This window comes from Aythya marila (genome assembly GCF_965140915.1).
Source record: "Aythya marila genome assembly, chromosome: 13".
In the NCBI taxonomy this organism is placed as follows: Eukaryota; Metazoa; Chordata; class Aves; order Anseriformes; family Anatidae; genus Aythya; species Aythya marila.
The window spans coordinates 3,292,694-3,318,050 of NC_139054.1; the positions used below are offsets into that span (position 1 = coordinate 3,292,694).

The 25,357-nt window shown below is 34.3% G+C and overlaps 1 protein-coding gene across 3 annotated transcripts in view; it reads left to right on the plus strand.

Moving 5' to 3' along the window:
• The window catches only part of KLHL4 (kelch like family member 4), a gene marked incomplete at its 5' end in the record, with an annotated part of 80,386 nt that overhangs the window by 39,131 nt on the left and 15,898 nt on the right, over positions 1 to 25,357 (plus strand). The window contains 3 exons of one of the 3 annotated variants that reach the window (XM_082771136.1): positions 3,006 to 3,420; positions 21,906 to 22,079; positions 22,530 to 22,666. In XM_082771136.1, the coding sequence (XP_082627262.1) occupies positions 3,383 to 3,420; positions 21,906 to 22,079; positions 22,530 to 22,666 (349 nt within the window). Of the gene's footprint in view, positions 1 to 2,998; positions 3,421 to 21,905; positions 22,080 to 22,529; positions 22,667 to 25,357 lie in introns of those variants that run through there. The other 2 variants (XM_082771134.1, XM_082771135.1) reach the window with 2 other exon arrangements.

The window sequence follows — 25,357 nt, forward strand, 5'->3', positions numbered from 1 at the left end:
TTGGTAGCCTCTGATAAACTTGCTGCAGCCCTAGAAAATGCTGTTCTTTGCAGATTTCCACTTGTGAAGGGGAAAAAATAAAGCTATTATGGTGGATGGCTATCTACATGAAAACATATGAAATGAGGAATAGTAATAATAGATATATCTTCTCACATTTAGATGTTTGAACCCAGAGATATGCCTAAAAGTACCTTAAAGATTTATAGAGAAATCATGAAGAAATAAACACTCAAATTGTATTCTATTTCAAGGGAACTTAGTTTTCTCAGGTTTTGTTTAAGATTCTGACCTATAATTTTATAATCAATGTCTCTCCTAAAGGGTAAGGTAAAGATAAGATTCCTGTTCCCTTCATATTGACAAAGACCAGAGGTTAGACATAAATGATTACAAGCTAGTAGGTGGCACAAACCTGTATCATGTTTATACCACATACCTGCGTCTAATCAGGCCTGAAGTTTTGGCTTATAAAATCACTTATACTGTCCCAGTACAGCATATTGAAGTTTTAGCCAGAATGGTAATAAGCTGTGTGAAGAATAATCTGCTTATGCCCTACCTAAAGCATATTCCATGCTGACTCAAGCTGACTTTTTGAGCCAAACAGTCTCTTCAGGAAATGTCCAGTCTTACTTCTTAAATTTCAGCTAGATACACAACATCTGCCAAAATATGTGCTGAATAATAGGAAAAAGAGTAATTTACAAACAGAAGTTCTACATTCTAAGTCAAATTCATGCAATGTGTTTTTAACAATATCTGCAAAAAGGATTTAAGGAAAGGAAACCACCAGAAGCTTTGTGAGATGGTAAAAATTATGGATTCAATATATCAGAGCTATTGCTAAGTGGAACTGTCAGGGCTGCTGGAAGAACTCAATGACCTGATTAAGACAGTAGCGAGATACCATGTTCTCTGTCCACTTCTACAAGATTTTATCATAAATTATTTTATTAACTTGCTATATTGAGACTCTCTTTAAAAGAGATTTGGATTGCCATGTAGGCAATCCTCAGGAATATATATGGATACCACTACACTGCTAAGTTTTATTACTTTTATGAAAGTGAATAGTAAAACACTCCAGAAAACTTCAGATTGTTAGAATAAGCTGTAATTGAAGTAAGAAAACATCTTACTCTGACTTCTGAAGACATAACGGTCTCTCTTACCCAATGGCCAGTATTTCCATTTATCTACTCACTCCCTACAAATTCTTTAAAATCCCTGGAGTTTGTGAGCATCTTCTTTATTAGCTTTTATTCTCAACAAGCTTAAACTGAAATCCCTTATTAAACCACAAATAAGCTTTATATACCTTCTTCTTAAAATATTTTCTTAGAAGTTGAATGAGTTTTATCATTTCTATCCATTCCTATAAAACTTAAAATGTAGTCTTTTAAAACTATGTTCCATTAACAATACTAAGAATAACCTGGTATTCTAACACATAAATCCTTCTTTCATTTTCTTCTCAAGTAAATATTACTTGAGAACCCAGTTTATCTTAGTGAAGATTGTTAAACAGAGTATTACTTCTACAGGGGGACAGCACCAGTTTGGGAGGTCCACATGTGACAATGCTGTTGTGTAAATCACAATACTGGAGGCAGGTCTCTCAAATATCGTCTTTTCACAACTTCTTCCTTTCTGACTTTCATGGCCAACTCTTTCTCTTAATTTTTTATTTAGTATAAAGTATTTTCTTTCCCTCTGTGTATCTAAATAGCATAATTTATTCCAATTATTTTACAGTTCCTGCCTTGTCCTGTAATTTATCTCACAACTATCCAAAGAAAATTTTTTTTTTGCTTCTGCACACTGCTTACAGTCATATAGATCATCAACAGCACACTGTGGAGAATGTAACACAAGAAATAAAACCAAACCTATCCATTTAACAATTTTTGATTTGCATGCAAAAACAATCTGTGTACATTATTTCAAAATACACATGGAACAGTTCTCACAGCCTTATCCATTAACAGACTGATGAGGATGAATGTATGAAATTATTAAATTTGCTGAAAACATGCTGCACAGCATACACTGACAAAAGAAAGCTGTTTTTTTTTTTTTTTTTTTTTTTTTTCTAAATCACACTGTTTTCATTGTCCGTGAGAAATTAAGAGCAGGATGACAAAGGGTGTTTACACAGGCACTTAGCCAGGAAACTGTTTTCCACAGATACAGTCGTTCTGGGAGCACATCTCCGATTTTATGAGCTCCCTCCCTCTGTTCTCTCTCTCCCTGTAATCACATTGAGAAATATATCTGTAGGTGAGAAAATACATAGTTCTGCACAACATATTGAAATGCTGCTTCTTTCCTTTAGGTAAGTGCTACCACACTGAGGCCATTTGTAGGAATTTTACACAGCAAGATAAACACATGCAAACCTCTTAAGGAAACACATGAACTGCAGGACAGTTTCGCAGTGAATCATTACCAAAAATCTGTGTAAGAAGTCCATAAAAGAATTCTCTATAAATCTTCTGTGAAATGCAGCATTGCTTATTAGCAGTGGAAAACCTCATGAGATAGAAAGTCTTGTCACTTTATTTGTGTGCTTTCCTGCATCTTAAGTTGCAGCTTAAGATCCCTTAGGATCATGTGAGGCTAGGTTATATATTAGAGAGCTGTGCTATAGTGCTGTGAGTGTGTAAGCCTAGCAGCTGGGTACTGTTATGGTTGCTGCTTTCCTGTGCTAAGCTGATTTACTTGTTTAAGGTCTGACCTCATCATCCTGTCAGTATGGATTCCCACCTATACAGTTAGCAGCAGCTTAGCATCGGCTTGAAGAGCTTGCAGTATATTAATCAGAAGAGAGAGAGAGAGAGAGAGAGAGAGAGAGAGCAAGCTACCGGTATTTGTTCTTTTGTTGTCTTTTCTTAAGAAGAGGAGTTGAAACACAAGAGATAAAGAATCTGCTTCCTTTCTAAAAGAATAGGCTTTTGTATATATATATACATTTTTTTTTTTTTTCCTGGAAAAAATGTCAGTATCTGGAAAGAAAGAGTTTGATGTGAAGCAGATCCTGAGGCTCCGCTGGAGGTGGTTCAGTCACCCCTCGCAAGGCTCTGGAGGCACGGGGGGCTGCCATCAGCAGGAAGGATATGAACACAGAGGGACACCGGTTCAGAACAGGTTGAAGAACCACTCTCGGGACAGAAATGGGCTGAAGAAAAACAGCAGTCCTGTCCACCACAATATACTGGCACCTGTGCCAGGTCCAACCCCAGTGCACCACCGATCCATTCAAGCCTGGCATCAACAAAACCTCATAGAACAACTTCGATCAAATGAAGATATTCCCAAAACAAGCACAGAGGAAAACTGTGGCAAAGAAGATTCAAATAAAACCCCACAGGAGCTGCAGATGATCACAGAGGAAAATTCAGATGAATCTGCAGAGAGGTAGGACTTTTAAAGCCTGCACTTCAAAAACCATACTTCTATCCAAGTTATTCTCTAAAACTGTATTTGTTTTTAACCAGAGCTCCTTACAGCATTAATCTAACTTTGTATATGTGCACACCCACACTCACATTAAAAAGCAAGAAGGAACACTGTCATGAAATTTTGATCTTTGCTTAAGATACATTATGTCAGAACTTCCATAAAAATAAAATCTGCCAGCTTGTCAAATTTTCTCTATTGCAATTTACAACATCTTATTTTTTTTTGTATTGATTTATTCTGTGTAAGAACAATGGAAAAAATGAGCCTTCTGAAATACTGTCCTCATTCTGACTTTATCAATGGGTGCAACTTTGACAAATGGGAACTGCTGGAGATACACGGTCTGTGTGGTTGCCATCAGTTTGTCAAAATTTTCACTGCCTTTTTTTACTGTCTCTTTGACAAGTATAATTAACCCTGAACTAAGTGGAAAGGGAACATCATTACTTGCTTTTTTAAGGGTTTATTTGAAATCACAGTAGTTTCACAGCTTGTTTAGCACAGTAAGAGACATACTTTCTGCAAGGTCAGGTAAAAAATATGACAGCTATGACAGCTTAAAGGTGTAAGAACAAAGGGTGATCTATTTTTAAGATGTTAATATAGAGAAGAAAATACTAGTACAAGTTATTTCACTAAGCATACCATTTATTTTTTTATGATGTTTTCGAAATTGATGTCAGTATTATTAGCTTATAGAACAACAATTTTACTTCACCTTTACCCCACCTTGGACTGAAATTATGCATTTATAATGTGATCATTTTCACCATTTGATAAGATTGTCATCAAGTCTTTGGGAATATTTTTTGATGTTTACACTGTACTTAAATACAAATCCATCTTACTTGAAGTTACAGTTTCTCAGTAAAACAAAGCTGACAGCTTGTGTATTTTTAGCGGTTGTTATTTTTCAAGTTGTACATCTGGTACAGGGAACATCTGCAGACTGACCAGAAAAATGTATTACAAAATGTTATTTTGGAAACAGTACTAGCAGTCAATGTATACTATGTAAATTCATTATGAAATAAAATCAGTGAGGTAGGAATGCGATAGTTTTATATGCTTCCTAAAGTACTGATTTGTAATGGGTAAAACCCCTACCCTTAGTGCAATTTATTTCAAAAGACAGTACACATTTCCTGGAAAAAAAAGTAATTTTAGGCACACCTCAGAAAGAAAGGCAATTTTATTTGAAAAAAAAAAAAATAAGGAACAGTTAATATTCAAGATAACACTATTTTCTGGTAAATGAGGTAAAAGAAAAGAAAAAAAAAAAAGGATACTGAATTCAGTTTGGAAGATATTAAGGCACTGCCCTCTGAAATAAGATGTGACATTTTCTTCAGCTATATATAAACTTTCTGCTAAAGCCTCATGAAATTTTATGCCTTTGTATTCAATCAAATTTAACTTCTCTTGAGCTGTTTAAATTTGCAGCTTTTAGAAAAGTTTTGTGAGTGTATATATCTCATAAAGTATTGCTATATTTAAGTGTATTTTCTCTAAGTTGTCAATGAAAGCTTTTTATGCATGTTGTAGGTTAAAGCTAATTTTAAAATACACTATAGAAGTCTGATTTTTTAAGGCATTGTTTAGGAAGCAAACCATGACCACAAGTTTCTCTATAATTAAAACTTTGTGTCAATTAATTAAAAAGATCATTAAAGTCACTACACCATAGTTCCAATTTCTTAAATATATACGAAGAGAAATCACTAAGGAAATCATCTATCTTTCTCTTTGGCTATAGCATTAATGTGCTAATTGCTTTGAAGTGAAATACTGAGAAGAAATTAAGAGAAACCTTACACCTTCAGTAAAATTGCTGGATATATTTTCATTTCTTTAACAATGTCTCATCTTGCACTTTTGAAATCTTCCTAAAAAAGTAAGGTTTCCTTTTTTAAAAAATTAGTTTGTGCCTCTTTTTTTCTTCAGAAGTTCCAGATAGTGACAATTGATTGGAATCAATGAGATCTTCTAATAATTAACACCTCTAAAAAATCAAGCACTTGCAGTATCCCCTAATTCTTACACTGCTAAAGCCATGCATAAGAAACTGCAATTATTACATCCATATGCTCTTTTGCATTCATACTTGAGGATACCAAAGACAACCTCATAAAACTTTTCCTTTTACTCTGTAAAAGGAATCATACCTTCTGAGTGGTTGTTGGTAATGCAGCAACTTTACCTCTGCCTGTAGAAGTTCCATTTCTAGCTGTACTCTAAAGGAGGACAAACTTTAACAGAGGCAGATAGTGATAGGACAAGCAGGAAAAGTTGTAAACCAGAAGAGGGGAGATTTAGATTAGACACTAGGAAGAAATTCTTCGCTCAGAAGGTTGTGAGGCACTGGCCCAGGCTACCCAGGTTGGTGTTCCATCTGGGGCAGTGCCCAAGGCCAGGCTGGATGGGATTTGGGTAGCCTGGGCTGGCGGGAGGGTTCCCTGCCCAGAGGAAGGGGTTGGAATGAGATGAATGTTAAGGTCCCTTCCAACCCAAACCAGTCTGTGGTTCTATCAAACTGAACATACTGCTACATGCCACTTAGACATTGAAGAGTGGGAAAGTACATGAAATCAGGCCAATACCTTGACCTTAAGCAAGCTTAGATTCTGTTTGATGGTTGACAAAAACTATGTTATGTGCAATACACAAACAGATGCTTGTACACACAAGTTGGTGCTGATGTACATGGAAACAAATATTTAGGAGGAGTATCTTCTTAATGGAGGCAATACTGGTGAGGCCACACCAGTGCAGAGTAGAGCAGGATAATCACTTCCCTCAACCTCCCTATGCTGTGCCTGATGCACCACATGACATATTTGGCCTTTTGGGCTGCCAGTGCACACTATTCAGTCATATTAGTTTCACTGCCAACCAGAACACCCAGATCCCTTTCTGCAGGGCTGTGCTCCAGCCTCTCATACCCCAGTCAGTACAGACATCTAGACTTAACTTGTCCCAGGTGCAGAACCCAGCACCTGCTTTTGTTAAATTTCATTTGGTTGGTGACTACCCAGCCCTGCAATTTGCCAAGGGCTCTTTTTTTTTTTTTTTTTTTTTGCAAGGCCTCCTAGCCTCAAGGGAGTCAACAGTTCCTCTCTATCTAGTGTTGTCTGCAAACTTACTCAGAATACCTTCAAGTCCTGCATACAAGTCTTTTCATGAAAACACTGAAGAGAACTGGAGAAAATGGAGCCTGTGAAACCCCACTTGGGACTGGCTGCCAGCCTGGTATAGCTCCATTTTCTGTATCCCTTTCAGCCCAACCCTTCAGTCAATTGTTCACCCATCATATCATGGACTTGTCTAGCTGTATGCTGGACATTTTATGCAGACAAATACTGTGAGAAGTGAAAATGAATAAATCATTGTATAGTATTTGACCCTAATTTCTTGGCCATATGATGACTTTTTTGTCTGCGTCTTTAGCTAATGTGGCACAGACCAAAGACACATACCATCATGTTTTCTTCTGCTGAACACCTTTTTGGGAAGAGTCATTAAACTACACATTCATTGTGGCCTCCTCAGTTTTTAACTAACACTCTGTGAAATGATACTCAGCTAGTTTTTCAACATGAAAGACCACTTCTAAAAAAGAAGAGAGGTGATAATTTCCCTAGTGAAAACAGAACATATGAATTATTCTGTGAAACCACTGGTCAAAGCAAATTGAGTTGGTTTTTTTTTTTTTTTTTTTTTTTTTTTTTTTGTATTAAGTGTCCAGTTCTGAGTAGCCTAACTAATAAGCAAAGTCCTACCCCTGATTCATGAGAATAATGGATAACGAATGACAATGCACCCATTAAGTGAAAGGACTATGATCCTTTGCAGAAAAGATTATAAAGTGCTGCATTCAGAGTAGTACACCATTACACTATTTTCCCCTCATGAGTTAGAATTCAGGCTCATAAACCATCTCTGATGCCTAAGGCAAAAGTTTATAAATGATTACTCCTAATGTTGCACAGCAGTAGCTTTTATTTTTAAATGAAAACATAATTGGTCTGATTTTATTTCATGCTTTCGATGACAGCATTTTGATGGAAAGTTTTCAAAAATCTGAACTTTAACACACAATAGGTTTGCAAACATAATAAGGAATACTGGCCATCTAGTCAGAGGACATGTCAATCCCTCTATGCTGAAGTGAGATCAACAATATTTAAGTGCTTCCTTAGTTATTTGTAGTACAGTTTAAGATCATTATTTTCTTGATCTTTTCCCGTGGATATATATATATATGTATATATATGTGTGTGTGTGTATAACCATATTGCTCCCCTTATTTTCTGTAGTCTGAAGACCTGCAATTCTTGCAATATTTTTTCAGAATTCCTATGCTAGAGAAATATGATCATTTTCATTGTTCTCAATGCTGACACTTTCCAACATTTCTGTGTACTTCTAGTATTGTGGTATGTTCTGGTTAAAACTTGATAATTCTGGCATATAGGGCAGGATTACATACATGTCATTCCAGCTTAAAAAACTGTTTGAATATCCTGCCTAGTGGTTTTTTTTTTTTTTTTTTTTTTTTTTTTGTGTGTATGTGTGTGTGTGTGTGAAAAACATGGTGTTATTGCTCATGCCTAGCTTGTGATTTATGTGAGACTCCTGACACTATACCAAAGACCTGTTCCCTAGCCATCTGTACATCTTTGCAGTTATTTGTTGCTAAATACAGTACTTACCAGAAATAATTTTCACCTTATTTTTAATCAGATAATGTCTCCAATTTACCAAGTTAATACTCACTTCCAATCCTATTCTGCAATGTATTTGCAGCTTGCCTTAGCTTGATATGGTCTTCAATTGTAATAAAGTTCCTATGAGCTTTCTATTTATTTCTTCCTCCCTCGAAGACACTTAGAACATTCATGGAAAATCACAGTGGAACCTTAGTGGAAAGTTCCTTAGGAGGCCAGTATGACTTAGTTATTTACCACTGAACCATTGATAACTACTATACAAGTATGAGTTCAAAGCAGTTTTGCACCTGCCCTGCAACAGCTTATTCCAAACAGTACCTCAGGATGAATTTCGTAGTATCTGATATGAGACAACATCGAAGAATATCTCGTGTTCAAGATACTAATGACAGCTACTTCTTTTTCTTTTCTTCATAATGCCTAATACAGCCTATTAATGAAGGATTTCAATTTATCTTAACATGTTATTCTTGACAAATCCTTGTTGACTGCTAGTCTTCTCTTTCACTTTTAAGTGCTTAGAAATAATAATTATGACACCTTTAAACTGAAGATTTTGTCAATAAGTAAAAACTAATAAAAGAAATGATGCTTCTGTCCTGTGGAGAATTTTGCAGTTTCTTTAATACTTTTAGCCACATATATTCAGCAATGTACTTTAAAAAGATGATTTTGTGCCAGTCTGCTATGGATAGACAAAATGCTTCCTTATAAACTCAGTGAAAAGCAAAAGCTAATTGTCTGCTAAAGATGACCTTTAACTAAAGGTCAAAATATGAATTTGAAAATGGGGACATTTGAAATGGTTTATTTAAGATATTGTAGCTGATCTCTCAGAAGTGATGGTTAGACAGCCCATGTGGCATTTCAATATTTTAGTGCAGTGGAAGAGAAATTTAGAGCTGGGGGACGAGGATGATATTTTTGTCCATGATGATTGAAGAACACCCCACTGTTATCAATGAGATGCTGCATTTGCTGGTGCCAGATATTACTTCAGTTCTACGTATGGACTAAGAAATGGTGCATGCAGCACATGGGATAATTAATGAAACCATGCTGGATTTTAATACTATTTCAATGTAACTCGACTGAAGAGTTTTCTGTGATATCTAATGTTTACTAAAAGTAGTAAATATGTGAAGTTCTAGCAAGCAGCATCTCATGCAGGCTTAGTACCAAAGAGCAGATTTGCCTTTTTCCCAGAAATTGCTAACTTGCAAAAGGAGAATAGAACTTTTCAGACAATGGGGGAATGTAAAGAGCAGTAACAAATGAAGTCATTTGGACTGAACAAATACTATTGCCTCATATAGGATCTCTTGGAACAGGAATTAGAATCAATATTCCTCAAAGGCTTCCTCAGCAGATATTCCAGCTTTCTCCTTCTACTATGACATCTTTTGAGGAACTTGGAACATAGGCTTATATTTGACATGCATAGCTTTCAAACATGAATATTATGGGCAAAAGAAAAATATCATTTAATAGTAATTTAAGAAACTACAACAATTCTATCAATTTCAAAACAATTTCTTTATGATTCAGTTATGTTCTTATTTCCACTCCATACAGCTTGTTCTCAGCAAAGACAGCTGTTAAATTACTTCCTAAAGAGTTATTACTGCTCTTAAAATCACTTCTTAATGTCTCCAGAAAAGAAGTAAAGCAGATGATTAAACACATGTGACCAATGCAGATCAGATTTTACAGTGCAACAGTTCAATTGTATACTGAACATATACAATTGTGAAATCAGCAGGAAATTTTTGAAGCATTCTTTGAAAAGGGGAGAAAGTTTGCTTGATTTGAAAGCCATAGACAGAAATTTGAAAGAAATGAACAATTTATTTTCATAGTTTTTTGTAGCTGATTTGTTTACGTTGAACTATTTGAAATACTGTAGTAAGGAACACTACTAAACTCTTTCATAGTTAAAGAAATACAGGGATTTGTTTGTTGTAGTTAAATAGCCAGATTTGGCCCAAAACATACCAACTCATTCAGCTAAAAAAAAATCATAGTATATTTAAAGAATCGCTGTACCAGGTGGTATGATAAAGAATATGATTTGTATATAATACCTGTAGTTATGTAGGCTAAATAAATACAAAAGTGAAGCTGAAGGATTGTCCAGATTCAGAGAAGAGCTAAAAGGGATTATAGGAAGTAAACTAAAAAATGATGTCTAAAGAAGTCCACAGCAAAGTTTTCTCCTCTGTGAAATCAGCCCCCACCTCCGTGACTCTATCCTCAGACACACTGGCAGAACTTCCCACTCAGCTGTGACAACAAATCTCCCAGTGCCTTTCTTTCTCCCCTTTTCAGAGGAAATGCTTAATAGCGAAAACTCAATTAAAAGCTAACTAAAATAGATAAAACAAGAACTTAAGGCCTGACTCTTTCCAACAATTCTGCCTGCCCAATAATTAATAGCATAAATCATCTTGCACTTCATTTTAGTAACTGTTTCTATTCTATAAGATGAGAAAGGATAATTCACTAAAACTCTGTCTCCTGCTCACAGGTAAGAGAAAGATAATTAAAATAATGTAAAGGAATACCCTACCTTGTAGCCACCATATTCATTTGAGGTTAAAATATATTACATGGTGTTACAATTTAAAAAACATTTTGTCAAGAAATAGGGTATTGCTTTCTCATGCTGGATTTTAAAGTTATGCAAAGATATCTTACTTAGAAACGAAACAGAACAATATTAATTGTTTTCTTCACTGTTTTCTCAACTAAAACCCATTTAGGCTAAACAAACATATTAATTGGAAAAGAAATTAATGTCTGATACCTCATTCTTTCTTTGGTTTTGCTACACATGTTTTGAAAATCTTTGGACAAGAATCTAGAGATCTTACCCATATATAAAAACTTGATTTAACCAAATTCAAGCTCTCTCAGTCTGTCTCAAACTTTTAAAACATATGACTTTATGACTAGATTAGGAACTCATTAGGAACTCAATATCAATACCATGCATTCTACCTCAGATTTGTTTCTTCCTTCTTACATAAACTCACTTAGAAATCTCTTAGGCTCTTGGTATCACAGTTTGCTTATATTAAAGATAGCATTTGATACCTGTTCTCTTAGGAACACAGTAAGAACCAATCAGTCTTTTCAAGCACCATAATTTGCCTAAAAACTGCTATTAAAATGCATACTGCAATGTGTGTATATTAAGATTGATGCATTATAGTATGCAGTTCTCATGATAATATCATACATAGCATATAGATCTCATGACAATATCACAAAAATCAGACTGCTAGTTTAACTAGAAGTTTTCTATTTCAACAGGTAGTAGTGACCACCAGTATAGTTATAATTAAATGTTTTGATCAGCAAACATAAAGGGAATACATTTGATAAAATGGAGAGCCACTGCCACCATTTGCTATGCTTCAGTTTACCTGATAAATTAGAAGTCAAGAGGAAGGGATGCATTCTTGCAAGACGAGCATTTTCAAAGCCTGTTCATTTTAATAGAAGTTGAGAAAATGAACAACCTTTTTGAACTGGGAAAATATACCTTGATTTAAATGGAAATCATGAGCAAACCACTAAGAAATCCTAGGACTTGGAGAAAAGCTATTTTAAGCTATTACATATGGTTTGGGTTGCTAGGGAAACCTCTTTTACAGTGTTCATTTAGCACAGATGCTTAGGAAAGCTCTGTGGCTCCTTGTCATACCATTTCAGAATGTGAAGAAATAGAGATGAGCATATACATGCATGCAGACAAAAATATCACTGTAAATTTATCTTAGTCATGTTCTGTATCTTTGGTGGAAGTTATTTTTTTTTTTTTTTTTTTTGTCATGACCGCTGTGATAAAGTAAATGCTTTGTAATTAAAAATCTCTGTTTCCAGACTGAGGATGTTTGTGGAAACATTACCTTCAGCATTGATTAATTCTGGTTCATATTTTAGATAGTTGGCTATTTAGAGCAAAGGATTTGCCTGCACCATATACATTCTGAAAATGTAAGGAGCAAGTCTGGTGACACCAATTCTGGCCCACCCTTTGGACTGTAGGGCAGATGTGACTTGCCAAAATACATATTATAATCAGCTTCACTGCCACAGTAAAGCGGGATTTACTGCCACAGCATTTGGCACACTCCCTTTACCTCTTTAGACCTGAGGTGGGTGATAGTTTGGAGAACAGTTGCAGTCTACTGCAATCAGAGGCTCACAGGCCACTGTGTTGAGCAGGCAGGAGGCTCAGATCTTTTCTACTAGCACCTCTTCCAGGGTGTGCATTAACTAGACAAACACAGCCCCAAGTGAAGGCAGAGCACTTGGATCCATATCCATAATCTAGACAAATATTTTTCACCTCCTGCCCAAGTGGTCATGTAAGAGAGGTGATAAAGGGAGTCAACAATATAGGAAATTTGAATGGAGCTCTGGAAGGGAAGAACAGCAAAAATATAAATCTATAGCTATGGTTTTCCTTTCTGACTTTTCTATTTTTCTTTTGTAGTGGCCTGAGTTACTGTTCTTGCAGGGACCTACTGCCTGTGTGTGCCAACAGTACTAAGCTCTTGGTGACCTTAATATAGGTCAGACATTTGTATGGTTTTAGCATCACCAAAATTTGTTTAGACTTGGTTGGAAAGAGGCAGAAATTGATTCTTGCTACAAAGTAATTTAATCAGAGAAATGAAAACCATCAGTTATTTTGGACATCACACTACAGCTTTCTGCAGAAAGTTCTCTATTTTGTTCAATACTCTGGAGAATCCTGTACTTCTTTTCTGAGTCATAAACTGTAACTCAAAACATATGTAAACATTGAACTAAGATTATTTGAAGAGTTTTAAATCAAACATGCATATTGTAGCATTAATACTTTGTTAAAAGCATATAAAGACTGAAATGCTTGTTCCAAGTCATGAGTTTGACTCTCATGTAGGACATTCACTGAAGGTTGCTTACCATACACCTGGTTGTCATTCAGCTTACAGAAAACTACACATAAGGACAGGAATTCCTTTCTATGTGATGAACTTAAAAATAAATCCCACAATTCTACATGCTAGTATTGTGGCTTAGGACTTTTGATCTCTGTCTGAGACGCTTGACCTAGTAAAATTATCTGGCAGGACAGCCAAATCAGTCTCTTGACAAATGTTGTCATAGTGGATTTACAAGCAGTGTAAGACAGCTTCCTGGGAAGTTACAGCCTTGTGGTCAGACTCTTCAATCACAACGCAATGAAGCAGTGAAAAAAGTACGGAAAGGAATAAGGATATATAAGTCAGAAGTAATTTTTTGTCCTCATTTGTTTTTTCATTCACTTAAATGATACCAAATTCATCTATAAAAGAAATGTAGAGTGGTTTGATTCAACAACAGACCAATAAAGTTTCTCAGCATGAAGCTCCCATGAGATCCCACAGATGTGCCAGATGTGTCTCTTACTTCCTCTTTAGAGGAATTCAATATGTAGCTCAATTACTAGTTAGCTGTTTAAATTAAAGCTTCCTTAAACTGTTTCACTTAGCATTACAGTGAATTCAAAACTGAATTTAGCACCATTAGTAGAAGAACCAAGTTAGGACTGGAGGACAGTGTGGTCTGTTAAGATCACACTGTGTAAAGACCAAGAACACTAAGTCATGGATATATTTACTAGCAGTCTACTGAACTGCTTTTATTCTTCATCTGGAATGTGGAAGTGTTGCCTTATATATTTTGAAGAATACTTCAGTTAAATACCTTATCTGTCCGTTTTCCAAGGTGTTATCTTTTAAGTACATACAATTCCTAAAACATCCTTTATTGTGCCCTGTATATCAAATAATTAATGGGAAGTCTATTATTTCACTTTCAATGGCTATTGCTATGACATTTCATAAATAAGTTGATTGTAAAAACCGCAATTTTAAAAAATCCTTTCTAGTAAGTGACTTTCAGCCAATACCATATTTTAAAATAATTTTGAAAAAATAAATTGATTTCTAGACTCCTAACTTTCTCATCTGTTAATTTATTCTGTAAACTGTTTCAGAGATTTTTTCAGTTTTCCTATACTCCAAATACTCTTTCTCAAATGCAAGACTGATTTCTAACAGACTATTTGGCTCAAAAGAGGAAAGACTTGCAATATATTAAGGTGATTTGTAAACTCACATCAAGAAAGAAAGGCAAGTGCACTTTTTTTTTCTTGTGTTTACTTGGTGTGATCTTCTTTCCCATGATCTGTCACAGTGGCAGAGTAGAAGGTACCTCAGGCAACGGTTCTCAAAAGTTAACGCATCTTGTGTCATACAGTCAGAGCTTTGCTTAGGATCTGCATTTCTGCTTTGCCTTTTTGATGCTCCATTTCACATTGAGTAGCTAAGCCAGAACTAATTTCTTTGGAAAACACTTCAAAATGAAGTGTTTTATATTATTATATTTTGTTCCTAATTGTATATAAACAAGTATTTTAATTGGTTAAATACTCTTTTCTGCACAATTCCACCCTCTCCTGATAAATGCCCTCTGGAAAACCTTAGAACATGAAGAAGCTAATAGAGAACATTTTTACATAAATCTACTTAAAAAATTTTTACTCTCCAGCTGAAATCCTCATTAAATATATTATTACCTCCTTCCAGTACTTCAAATTGCCAGGAGTCATAGGATCCTAACATCACAGAATAAGGTCAATATACTGCTCACAGTAACAATTTCTTCCAGCATGAAGTCAATAGCCAATACCCAAAGTAGGTGATTTTGGTTTTAATCACTTACTTGTTGAATCCTCTCTTAATCCTGAGATACAGATGAGAAGAGAGGTATAAACATTTTGTTCATCCTGACTTAGAGAGAAAGAAAAATCAACAGCATCTTTGAGACTGATCTGTTAAATATCCTCATATTATATATATATATATATATTAATATTTGCATTTTATCCACATGTTCTAAGCTCCCCCTTTGTTTTATTTTGCTAAAAGCAATGAGAGGGGATAGCATAAAGCAGGTCTTCTTACCCAAAATATCTCCCATCAGGAGTCTTCCTGAAAGGTGCTTAATGAAGTAAGAAACATGAACCTAATTAGTTTCATCTGGCCTTAGTCGTGCTTGGATTTAAACAAAATTTGTTGCCCTTGGCTTGTAATTTTTTTTTATGTCCTCTATAAATAAAAATGCCACCAGCTCATGTCCGGAATTTAGTCATTACTTTTCATTTTGTACATTTTGACAACTTGAAATAATGCCTTCTAGTCACATCATTTTTTGTCCTTTAGGAAGATGCTATTAAATTACCTAAAAATATTATCACTAGCTACATGAAATTTGAGCAAGAAGTAAGCAGCCTGACTGAATTTCTTGTCCAATGCCAACACATTTGGCATTATCAGAGCAAAGGTTAATTTTAATATAGTAATATACATATATACTCATGTATTTTTACCTGAAACATTTCACTTGGTTATTATTCTCTATTACATAATGGAAATGAGTACAATGTTAATTCTACTGGAAGATAATGATCTTGAATGATGATTTGAGATAGCATTAATTTAAATGATTTTTTCTGATACAGTCACTTCATCTTTCAATATAGACATATATCTTTTATAATAAAACATCCCTGGATGTACCCCCAATGTGCTCTCCAGACTGTTTAGATATTGGTACAGCTTCAATGTTTATGAAAGTGTCTCATGCTATGGAAGTAGGTGTTCTTAATGCACACCATTATAATATTTATAGTAAACTTTCATATTCAGATTAGTCTGAATCAGGAAGAAAATCGTTAATTTGAAAATGCCTACTATATTACAAATTTTGACACTGGCAGATCATTGTGATAAAATCCCTAGTTAAACTGTGTTATCCAATGGCTATCAAATAACAGAAGGAAGAGTTTCCGACTTCTGCTTCTACAGTCCTTTCAGTGAATTGAACAATGCATACTGTCTCACTAGAAACATCCATGGTCAGCCTATTGCACTCTGGGCATCTCGTAGCTGTAGATTTTGCTTCCAGAAGAGCTGCACTCCTTCCTAGTTGGGAAGGCAGCATGGGTGCTCTGAGGAAAACCAGAGCGCAATGGGACACAGTGCATGGCCAAACTGTCATTCTGTGGGAAAAGAAGTGGAGGCCAGTTGGCTCCTTACTTTAATGTCTGTGGAAACTTCTGAATGGTTCTGCAAAAACTTGCTGAAAATTTTCCAAAACTGAACCCCAAAACTCAGGAATAAAATCTCATAAACACATTTATACCTGCAATTGTAAATGGAAGAAGTTATTTTAACTAATTCTAACTGAGAAGAGTTAGGCTGTTAAAAACAGCCTGTTTTTAGAGCTCAAGGTTCTAATGTGGGATTGTCAGTTTGAAGTTTCTATTTAGATGGGTTAGAAGTCAGCAGTCTCTCTATAACTTAAGTCATTATAACATTGCAGTTGCTTATGTCTTCCTTTGCTACATCATTCTCTGTTATTTATTGCATGTTAATATTACTACTGTCATCAATGCGGTACAATCTTCCACATTCTTTTGGATCAAAGATTTTGACCCATACCCTAAAATTTAATGCAATATTTAGCTGTTATATTTACAAACAGCAAATAATAAAGGAGACAATTGCAGTAGAAATATTAAGACAGAGGTTTGGATGACTACTGATTGGTATATTATCAGCAAGCACTTAGTACAGGTGCATTGACTTTAGCATTCTTTTATGCTTTGTTCAGAAATGGCTTCCTAATTGAAATATTTTACTTATTTATTTTTCAGCCAGCTGATGTAGGGTATCTCTAACAGTTGCTGGGTTCCTATGATTTGGCATAGGAAAATAGCATCTCAATCTCCAGCCTCACAACATTGCCTGAGAGAGAGTTACAGCTCAAGCAGCTGAGCAGGAAAGAGTCTGCCTATGTGGGGGTTGACTGCAGTTTTCTTGAATAAGCAGAAACAAATGAGTGAAAAAAAAAAAAAAAAAAAAAAAGATGAGTTGCATTGTAAATATCGCTGCACAAACAAACTGAATTGATGAAGTTGCAGTTTTGTCTAATGCCTTGTCACTACTAAAGCACATTTAATAAACCTCAGAACAGACATCACATTGGTGTTTTAAACTGTGATAAAGTCCTTAGGATGTCTTGTGTCTGTTATTAATGTCTCTAACTGGTATTTAGTTTGCTGTTGATGGCTGGTGTGACCTACCATTCAGAAGTAGCGTGACCCAAAATCAAAAGCTGAAAGTGACACTGTTAACTGAACTGGATTCCACAAATTTTAAAGCAGGTACATGCAACAAATATCTAACAGGGAAGTGGTCACTATAAAAATATAAATAATAGCCTTATCAAGAACAAGAAATTCAAATATTTCATTTCATCACCTGTTTTTTTTTTTTTTTTTTTTTTGTTGTTTGTTTGTTTTTTTTTCATGCAATATTATGCATCTAAGCTTCCTAATCGTCAAGTTTTGTTTCTGGACTTTGGCCATAGGCACATATAATGAGGCACTTTAAGATCATACTGAATTTAAAAATGGACTCAGCAATTAAATAGAAAGTATGTTTTATCATGTTATAATTAAATAATGATGAAAAGTGAATTTCACATTTATAAACTGATTAATGAATAGTGCCATGGTGATTAATGAAGAGTATTTTACGAAGACAGAAAATTATTTTAACATAATTCAAAAATTTAAAGAATTGTAGAAGACAGGCCTGGAATGAGCCACAAAACTTGTCATATCCATTCCCCTGACCAAAGGAGACATGAAGTTTTCCCTCCACATCACCATTTCTGAGTAACAGCTTCATTGGGATCCATTACAATCTAGCTGTTACCTCAACTCTCTTTTCTTGTCCTGTATTTCAGTCAGATAATTACTCATGTAAATGTAAGCAGGTCTTTGAAAAGTAAAAATTTGCATGAAATTCAATAATGCCTAAAGCAAAGATGGCACCTTCAATTTTTAAATTCTGTTCCCCAAAAGTTTCCAACTTGCTATCTTATACCAACGTGATGTTTATACCCTATTTCTATCATGTACTTATCTGTAATAAAAATACAGAGTAGCATGAGAAGCAGAATTCACAGGCAATGCATTTAGAACATCTGACTTTGAAAGTGAATCCCCAATAAAGTTTTGAGTGCGCCTATACAAGTTGTTCATATCTCTTACATTTATTACACTTAAAACATGCCACCCAAGCTTGATTTTGAAAATGTCATGTGAAATATTGTTAAAAGTCATCCAAAAGTCAAGATGATTTCTGACACCTAATGTTTTTCTCCCAGTAAGCTTTGTTATCTTGTCAGTAAAAAAAACTGCTATGACATGATTCGTTCTGAACAGCCATGCTGGCTGGTATTTATTTCCTTGTTACCATCTAGATAGTTAACATTTTTTGATTACTTTTTCAAGTTTTCAGTTTATACAGTCTGCTTGACAATTTAATTTTTCTTCTTTTAAGGAATAGCACTGTATTTTCATTATCCTTCACAAATCCTTATGGGAAAACTCTGAATTTATTTCAACTGTCTCTCTAGCCAAGAAGAAATTCATACAGCTCAGTTACTTAGAAATCATTTAAGTATAAATTTACCTCCATTCTCTTCGGGCTAATCCGAGTTCTTAAGTTCTTAATATTAGCGTTCATAATGTTAACACATCTCAGAATCCTAGTCAACACTAACACAAAGATGGCATTAAGCAACTTGAGTTTCTGGTTCTTCAAATCTCTTTAGTAATATTTTTCCCTCCTGACTAATTGGAAATTTAGTTCCTTGGTCATCATAGGACTAATATACTGGAAATGTTATTACTATAAATATTATTATTAATAGACTTCAGATCTTGCTTGCTTAAACTTGTACCCATTTTATAGAAAACAACCACTTCTCTATCTTCTACATGCTTCTGAATAGGTTTACATGGACCTTGAGTTCTCTTAATGTGTTGAGTTCTCCTAGAACAAGATATGACAAGTAGACATATTCAAACTAACACATCTGCAGACAGCTTACCTGTCTTTGTACTTTTGTATCTTTGTCCATAGCATCTCTGATTTTACTTCAACATGAAAGCATCAGACTCAATGATACTTTTACTGATTTCTTTCTTCAAGATACTTTAACCTCTGTCTTCTATATAGTTCACTGCGTTTTTTCCTCCCCCGTGATATATCTTGAAGCTCAGTATTTGAGTTGTCTGCATATCAGTGATCCATGGAGGGGAATAAACAAATATCATGAGAAATGAGAAAAAAAAAAATGTATCCAGGACTGAACAAAATGATTAGACTTTAAGCTTGTAAATCTTTGCAACATGAAAATGACTGCTCTGCTCACAAATGCATACACACTATAGGAAATTATGTATTTCCAGAAACTGGCCCTGTCCATTTGCAATAGGGATGGGTGAGTATTACTATGGTTGAATTCTGCAAACATCAAGTATAAGTGAGATGTAATAGAGCAGTACTTTAGTACTTTGCAGTACTAAAGGTGGATATAACAAATCTCACACAAAATATATATATATTTTTAAATAATTTTCAGGAAAGCTTGAAAGAAAGCTTAAGATGTAAATAGCAAAACACAAATGTTACAGAGTGTATATTTGGCATTAAATAGCTGTTGCAAAACTAATGAGCATATAATCCAATTTTGCAGCTTCTTCATTTTCAATGCAGCATTGAAGAAAAACAAACAAAAAGTATAGTCATTAAACTCACTGAGACAAATTAATTTTCGTAAGCTGTAAACTACAAAGGACGCACATTATAGGTGAACTTGGTTTGCCCCTTTTTTCTTAAAATAACAACAACAACAAAACAAACATTGGAAATTGTAACAAAGCTTCACAAGAAAGATAGGAAGTTTATTGCATTATTTAGAAAATATTAAGATTTTTTTAATATCAATATAATCTCAGATTATCCAGAGAAAAATATGTGCACACACTGGGCATATGTGCAATGTGTTTGAAATGCATCAGCTCTGCTGTTCCCACATATGCATACATCTCAGGACTGATAAACCTCAGTTATACCAGAAATCATGCATCTGTGCAGACTGTCAGTGATCTTACACATCCAGTGAGTCTGGCAGAACCACGCCACAGTGACTACACTGTACTCAGGTGCACCTGAAATGTACCAAACGCACTGGGTATCTGAAGGTTTCAACATACCAGTGCTTCAAAGATGCCATATTGCAAACAGCCTGTGGAATGTCAGTAATTGCAATACAAAAATCCAAAGACCTTTGAATTGATGGAATTTAAGATGGAAAAATATATATATATATATACCTGGAAAAACATAGACATACAGTGGTCACACCAATGCTGACTTTTTTTTTTTTTTTTTTTTGTACCATTCAGAAAGACACTGACATTCTGTAACTCTCCTCTAACACAGAGGAGACAGAAAACTCTACTGGTCTCAATTCAAGATTACATATAATTTGATTTCTAATTATTCCCCTTGAATCCTGATTAGCTATTTAATGATTTATGATCTTTGAAAGTATACGATCTAATTTATCTCTATTTTCTGATTATATTACTGATTCACCCAATTTTAATTTCTGTATTTTCTAGACTAAATGTTCCATTGTAACACAATCTAGTACTCTGCTAGATTTTAATACTTTAATTTCATGAAGAGATTTTATCGCTCCTAATGACTTATGCATATGCATTAACAGTATCAAAGACAATCAGTATATTTAGTCAAACAGCTTCCACTATTTCCTAGCTGGTCTTGTGATTTAAAAAAGAGGTGCTTTAGGTTTTAATAATATTGTAAAAGGAGAAAACGTTTTTCTAAAAATATAACTAAAATAGTGTCATGGATTACAGCATTTTCAAGATATGTGATACAGATATATCAACAAATTACTATCTTACTATGAACAGATTAATATAAAAATATGTACTTTTCTAAGAAGGTATCAAAAAGATTTCAATGTGCATCATGATCCATATTAAAAGGCAGTAAGGAATGATGCTTTAGAACAGAAATCTTGTACAAATATCCATAAAAATTATATAAATGCTAAGAGGATTCCAGAATAGGAGGAGTATAATTATAATGTACATTTCCATGAAAAGGCAAGAAATTAGTTTGTTATTTGCATTCAGGTTCTAGAGGCAGTATAATTTTCTGATTTCATCAGCTTTTTGTTTGGTAATTTGTCTACAATTATACAGTAGTTTTCAAATTGTATTCTGATTTCTTACTGTTTAGTAATAGAATTTTAAAGTATAAAGTATGGAGAGAAGTAGAAATAAGACCTGACGACATACAACATCCAAAATATCATACCTCAAGATATTTTAGATATTAGTATCACAGTAAAATAAGTTTGTTTTTCATGTTTCCTGTCGGTGCATGATTAGTAGGCTGCATTTATCACACAGCAATGCTGTGCAAACAATGCCTCCTGAACACGTATCCTGGATATGAAGTAGAAAACTCAGGACCACAACCTCAGTATAACTTTTTTTTTTTTTTCTTTCATTGACCCTAGAATTTATAAGCAGCCTACAAATGAAAACTTACAAACATCAAACAGAAACAAATTGAAGAAGGCATAATAAGAGGATCATAAGAGCTTTATAATTGTAAAAATTTATTTAATGCTATTTAAACTAAAATTATGTAAAGAGCATAATCAGTGCTTACAACACTGCAGCCATTACAGTGCCTCTTTCCCTTGCAGGCTATCAACGACCAGCAGTTCACTGCTTGGAATGAATGCCAATGGCTCTGATGAGTATTTCCACTCTACAAACCACGCAGAGCAAACTTTCCGCAAAATGGAAAGTTACCTGCAGCAGAAGCAGTTGTGTGATGTTCTTCTCATAGTTGGAGACCAAAAGATTCCAGCTCACAGGTACACATTCCACTTTTGTTTACATGGCTTCAAAGTCTGAAATTTCCAAACACTAGGAAAAGGTATGCCTACCCTGCCTGTTATGAATAAATAGTTACTATAACTGGGACATCAACTAAGATTGGAATAAAATGATGCGATCATTTTTGTATTCATTATTTTGAATAAAAGAGATTCAAATATGACCCACAGATGCTGCCATCTTCCTTTCTTGCTGCTGTCAAACTACAGTGAGGTCAGTGAAGATAAACTGCCCAAACCAGCACTATGGAAAAAAAATAGTTTATTAATTACCTTTTAACTTTATTGCTCACTGAATCACTCAAATTCTATGTTAAAGGAAATGTTTCTATTGCACACACCATTTAATATATACTAATTGTCAATTTCATACTTGTTATTGAGATTATGAAGTAATTTGCAGTCCTCCTAAAATGGTTCTATTTCAAGGTTGGTTCTCAGTGCAGTGTCCGATTATTTTGCTGCCATGTTTACTAATGATGTGCGTGAAGCAAAACAAGAGGAGATCAAGATGGAAGGAGTAGACCCAGATGCCCTGAAAGCTTTGGTTCGCTATGCCTACACAGGTAATTTTTCCTCCATTATCCACATCACAGTTGTAAAGGAAGATATAAACTATTTAATGAATACATAATTTTCACTTCTTCCATTTTATACTAGTACATAAACAAATGTGTAGGTCATGCATGTAGGATGTAAGACTTTGTCTAGAGAAGATGAACAAATATTACTGTTTTACTAAAATAATCCATGTTTTGAAGGAAGATAAGTATGAATACATGAAGCTAAAATAACTTGTTCTAGAAGATAAAAAAAGATGTGACAAATGCTTGTAGGGTATCATCTTTCTCTAACTAGATATAAATTATTTTAGGAATTTTTATGAGAGAAGAACATATTTTGCCTGTTGCTATATGGTGACACAGGGAAGGGAGGTATGAACTTTCACATCATGGGTAGCTATAGAAATGGCCTGCCTGGTTGGCACCTATTTGGCTCACTCAAGGTTCTTGAGCAGGAACCATTAGAAGAAAACAGGATTATGGTATCAGTGATGAGTAGAACAACTTTTGCCATAAGAAAGTGCCACCATATTCTAAATATATTTACTTATCTTCTCTTGAAAAATTATTGAGATTGTACCCTAATGAAATTCAAATATTTTATTTTAAAGTACCAGAATACTGTGTAGAATACATTCTTTGCTTTCTTTTCCCATTTTTCAACATTTATCCCAATATTGCTGGATCCAAATCGTTGAGCCACATAACCAAAAAGATGAAGTCAGAGAACCGTGAAATTCCTTTCATACTGAACATTACTGAACACGGAAAACTGTTGTAGATCAAAAACATTGTGTTATTATATAAATTTTGAATGGAATAACACAATTTCCATATGAAGACAGGGAGGTTGGAAGACATACTATAGGTATTTTGTTGAATCATAGGATGGTTTAGATTGGAAGGGACCTTTAAAGATCATCTAGTTTCAACCCGTTGCCATTGCCAGGGATGGCACCCATATATCAGTATTTGTATAATAATTTAAAAGGAGTTAGAATAATTATAATAGTAATGTTTAAATTCTAACAAAGACCCCATTATATGTGCTATAGGGGTATTAGCATGAATGTTAAAAATAGAAGACTTCACTTGCTAGGTCAGGGAGTTTATAAATCTTGACTCGTGTAACGAGACAAATCTCAAGAAAGATAAGCCATCTGCAACCCAGATTGGAAACAGAAGTTTCTATACACAGAATAGGCCCTTTATGTGTTTGTACGTACAAACAAGGGGATAAACACAGGCAGGAGGGAATTCTGTACAACTTGCATAAAACCATGATGTTATAGCATTGAATTAGCATGTATTACCCAAGGAAATAGATTAGTAGAAGCACAAGAAAGCTGAGAGGTGGGATACTTATTATCTACATATATCTAGAAATCATCCCACTCAATTAAATTTCAACTCTTTCAGTTTACTTAAGTAAAAAAACAAACAAAAATATATACAAGAACAAAAGCAAATTTTCTACAAAAACAAATGCCAGTCTATAAAATCTATGAAATATTGTAAATTTGATCATGAAATGAGGATTCCCTCTTTCATACAAGTACATTATATTGCAACCTTTATTTACAAGAACATGTAATGTTTTATCTTTATGCTCTCATTCAGTAATCACACTGTTTGGTATAATGAAAACCAAATGCAAACATTGCTTGCTTTGGCACCATGCCAGACCTTTCTCATTTCTTGCAGAAATTAGAATGTATTATTCAAGTTCCAAAGCAAGGGGCATCAGGAAGAGATGGGACTGTGTTAAAACTGCTATGGAAAACTGAACTTTCCTACTGCCTGTGTCATAGATTTTCAAGTAATATTAACAAGCTACACTTCTACACTGAAGGCTACTTTCTTTCAAGATAATGAAATATAAATGTGACTTTCAGAGGAGATGAGAGCTATAACTTTCAGAATTTTTTACATATTCTACCGGAGTAAATCAGAACAGAACTTTGGACAAGAAACCTCTTGTAGTTCTACTCTGATGTTAATTTTGAATATAATCTCTCTTTACCATCCTTCTCCATCTGTTAAACAGAGATGGTGTGTATCATCCCTTCACAGAGAAAGCTGGAAGAGAAATTAATGCTTCTGAGGCAATTAGAACGATAGAACGTTTTTGGGAAAAAAAAAAAAGATTCATAAAAAAAGTCATTAAAAGTCAGTTCATTTTTTTCAGAGTAGATTTTTAATGCTGTGTATCAATTAGGGAATTAAAGTATCCACCAAGCATGAAGAATATAAGATCTTTTTAAATGAACAACTTCCAATCTATGAACATAACAAAATTCTCACATCATATAATCATCTCATTAAAATTTTAATGTACAATATATGACAGAAAAAATCCGGTTTCCCACATGAACTTACTGTTGGCATTTCCTAGCTATAACTATCGATACTAAAGTTCTTATGTGCAGTTAAAACTTATAGTACATTTTTCATTAATTTATAAGTAAATTTTGGGAAAGGTTTTTCTCTAATCACATCTTTGTCTTTGTTTCAATGTTTTTTTCATGTAAAATCAGATCTAACACTGTTAAAAATGTTCCAATCACTATATTCAAAATTCACTAAATCCTTTAAGTCTGTTAAGACAAGTTTAAAGATTCCTTCAGTAAAAAATGAAAATGAATCTGTGAATCACAGGGCACTTTTCAAATTTTTTTTTTCAGAGAATCAGAA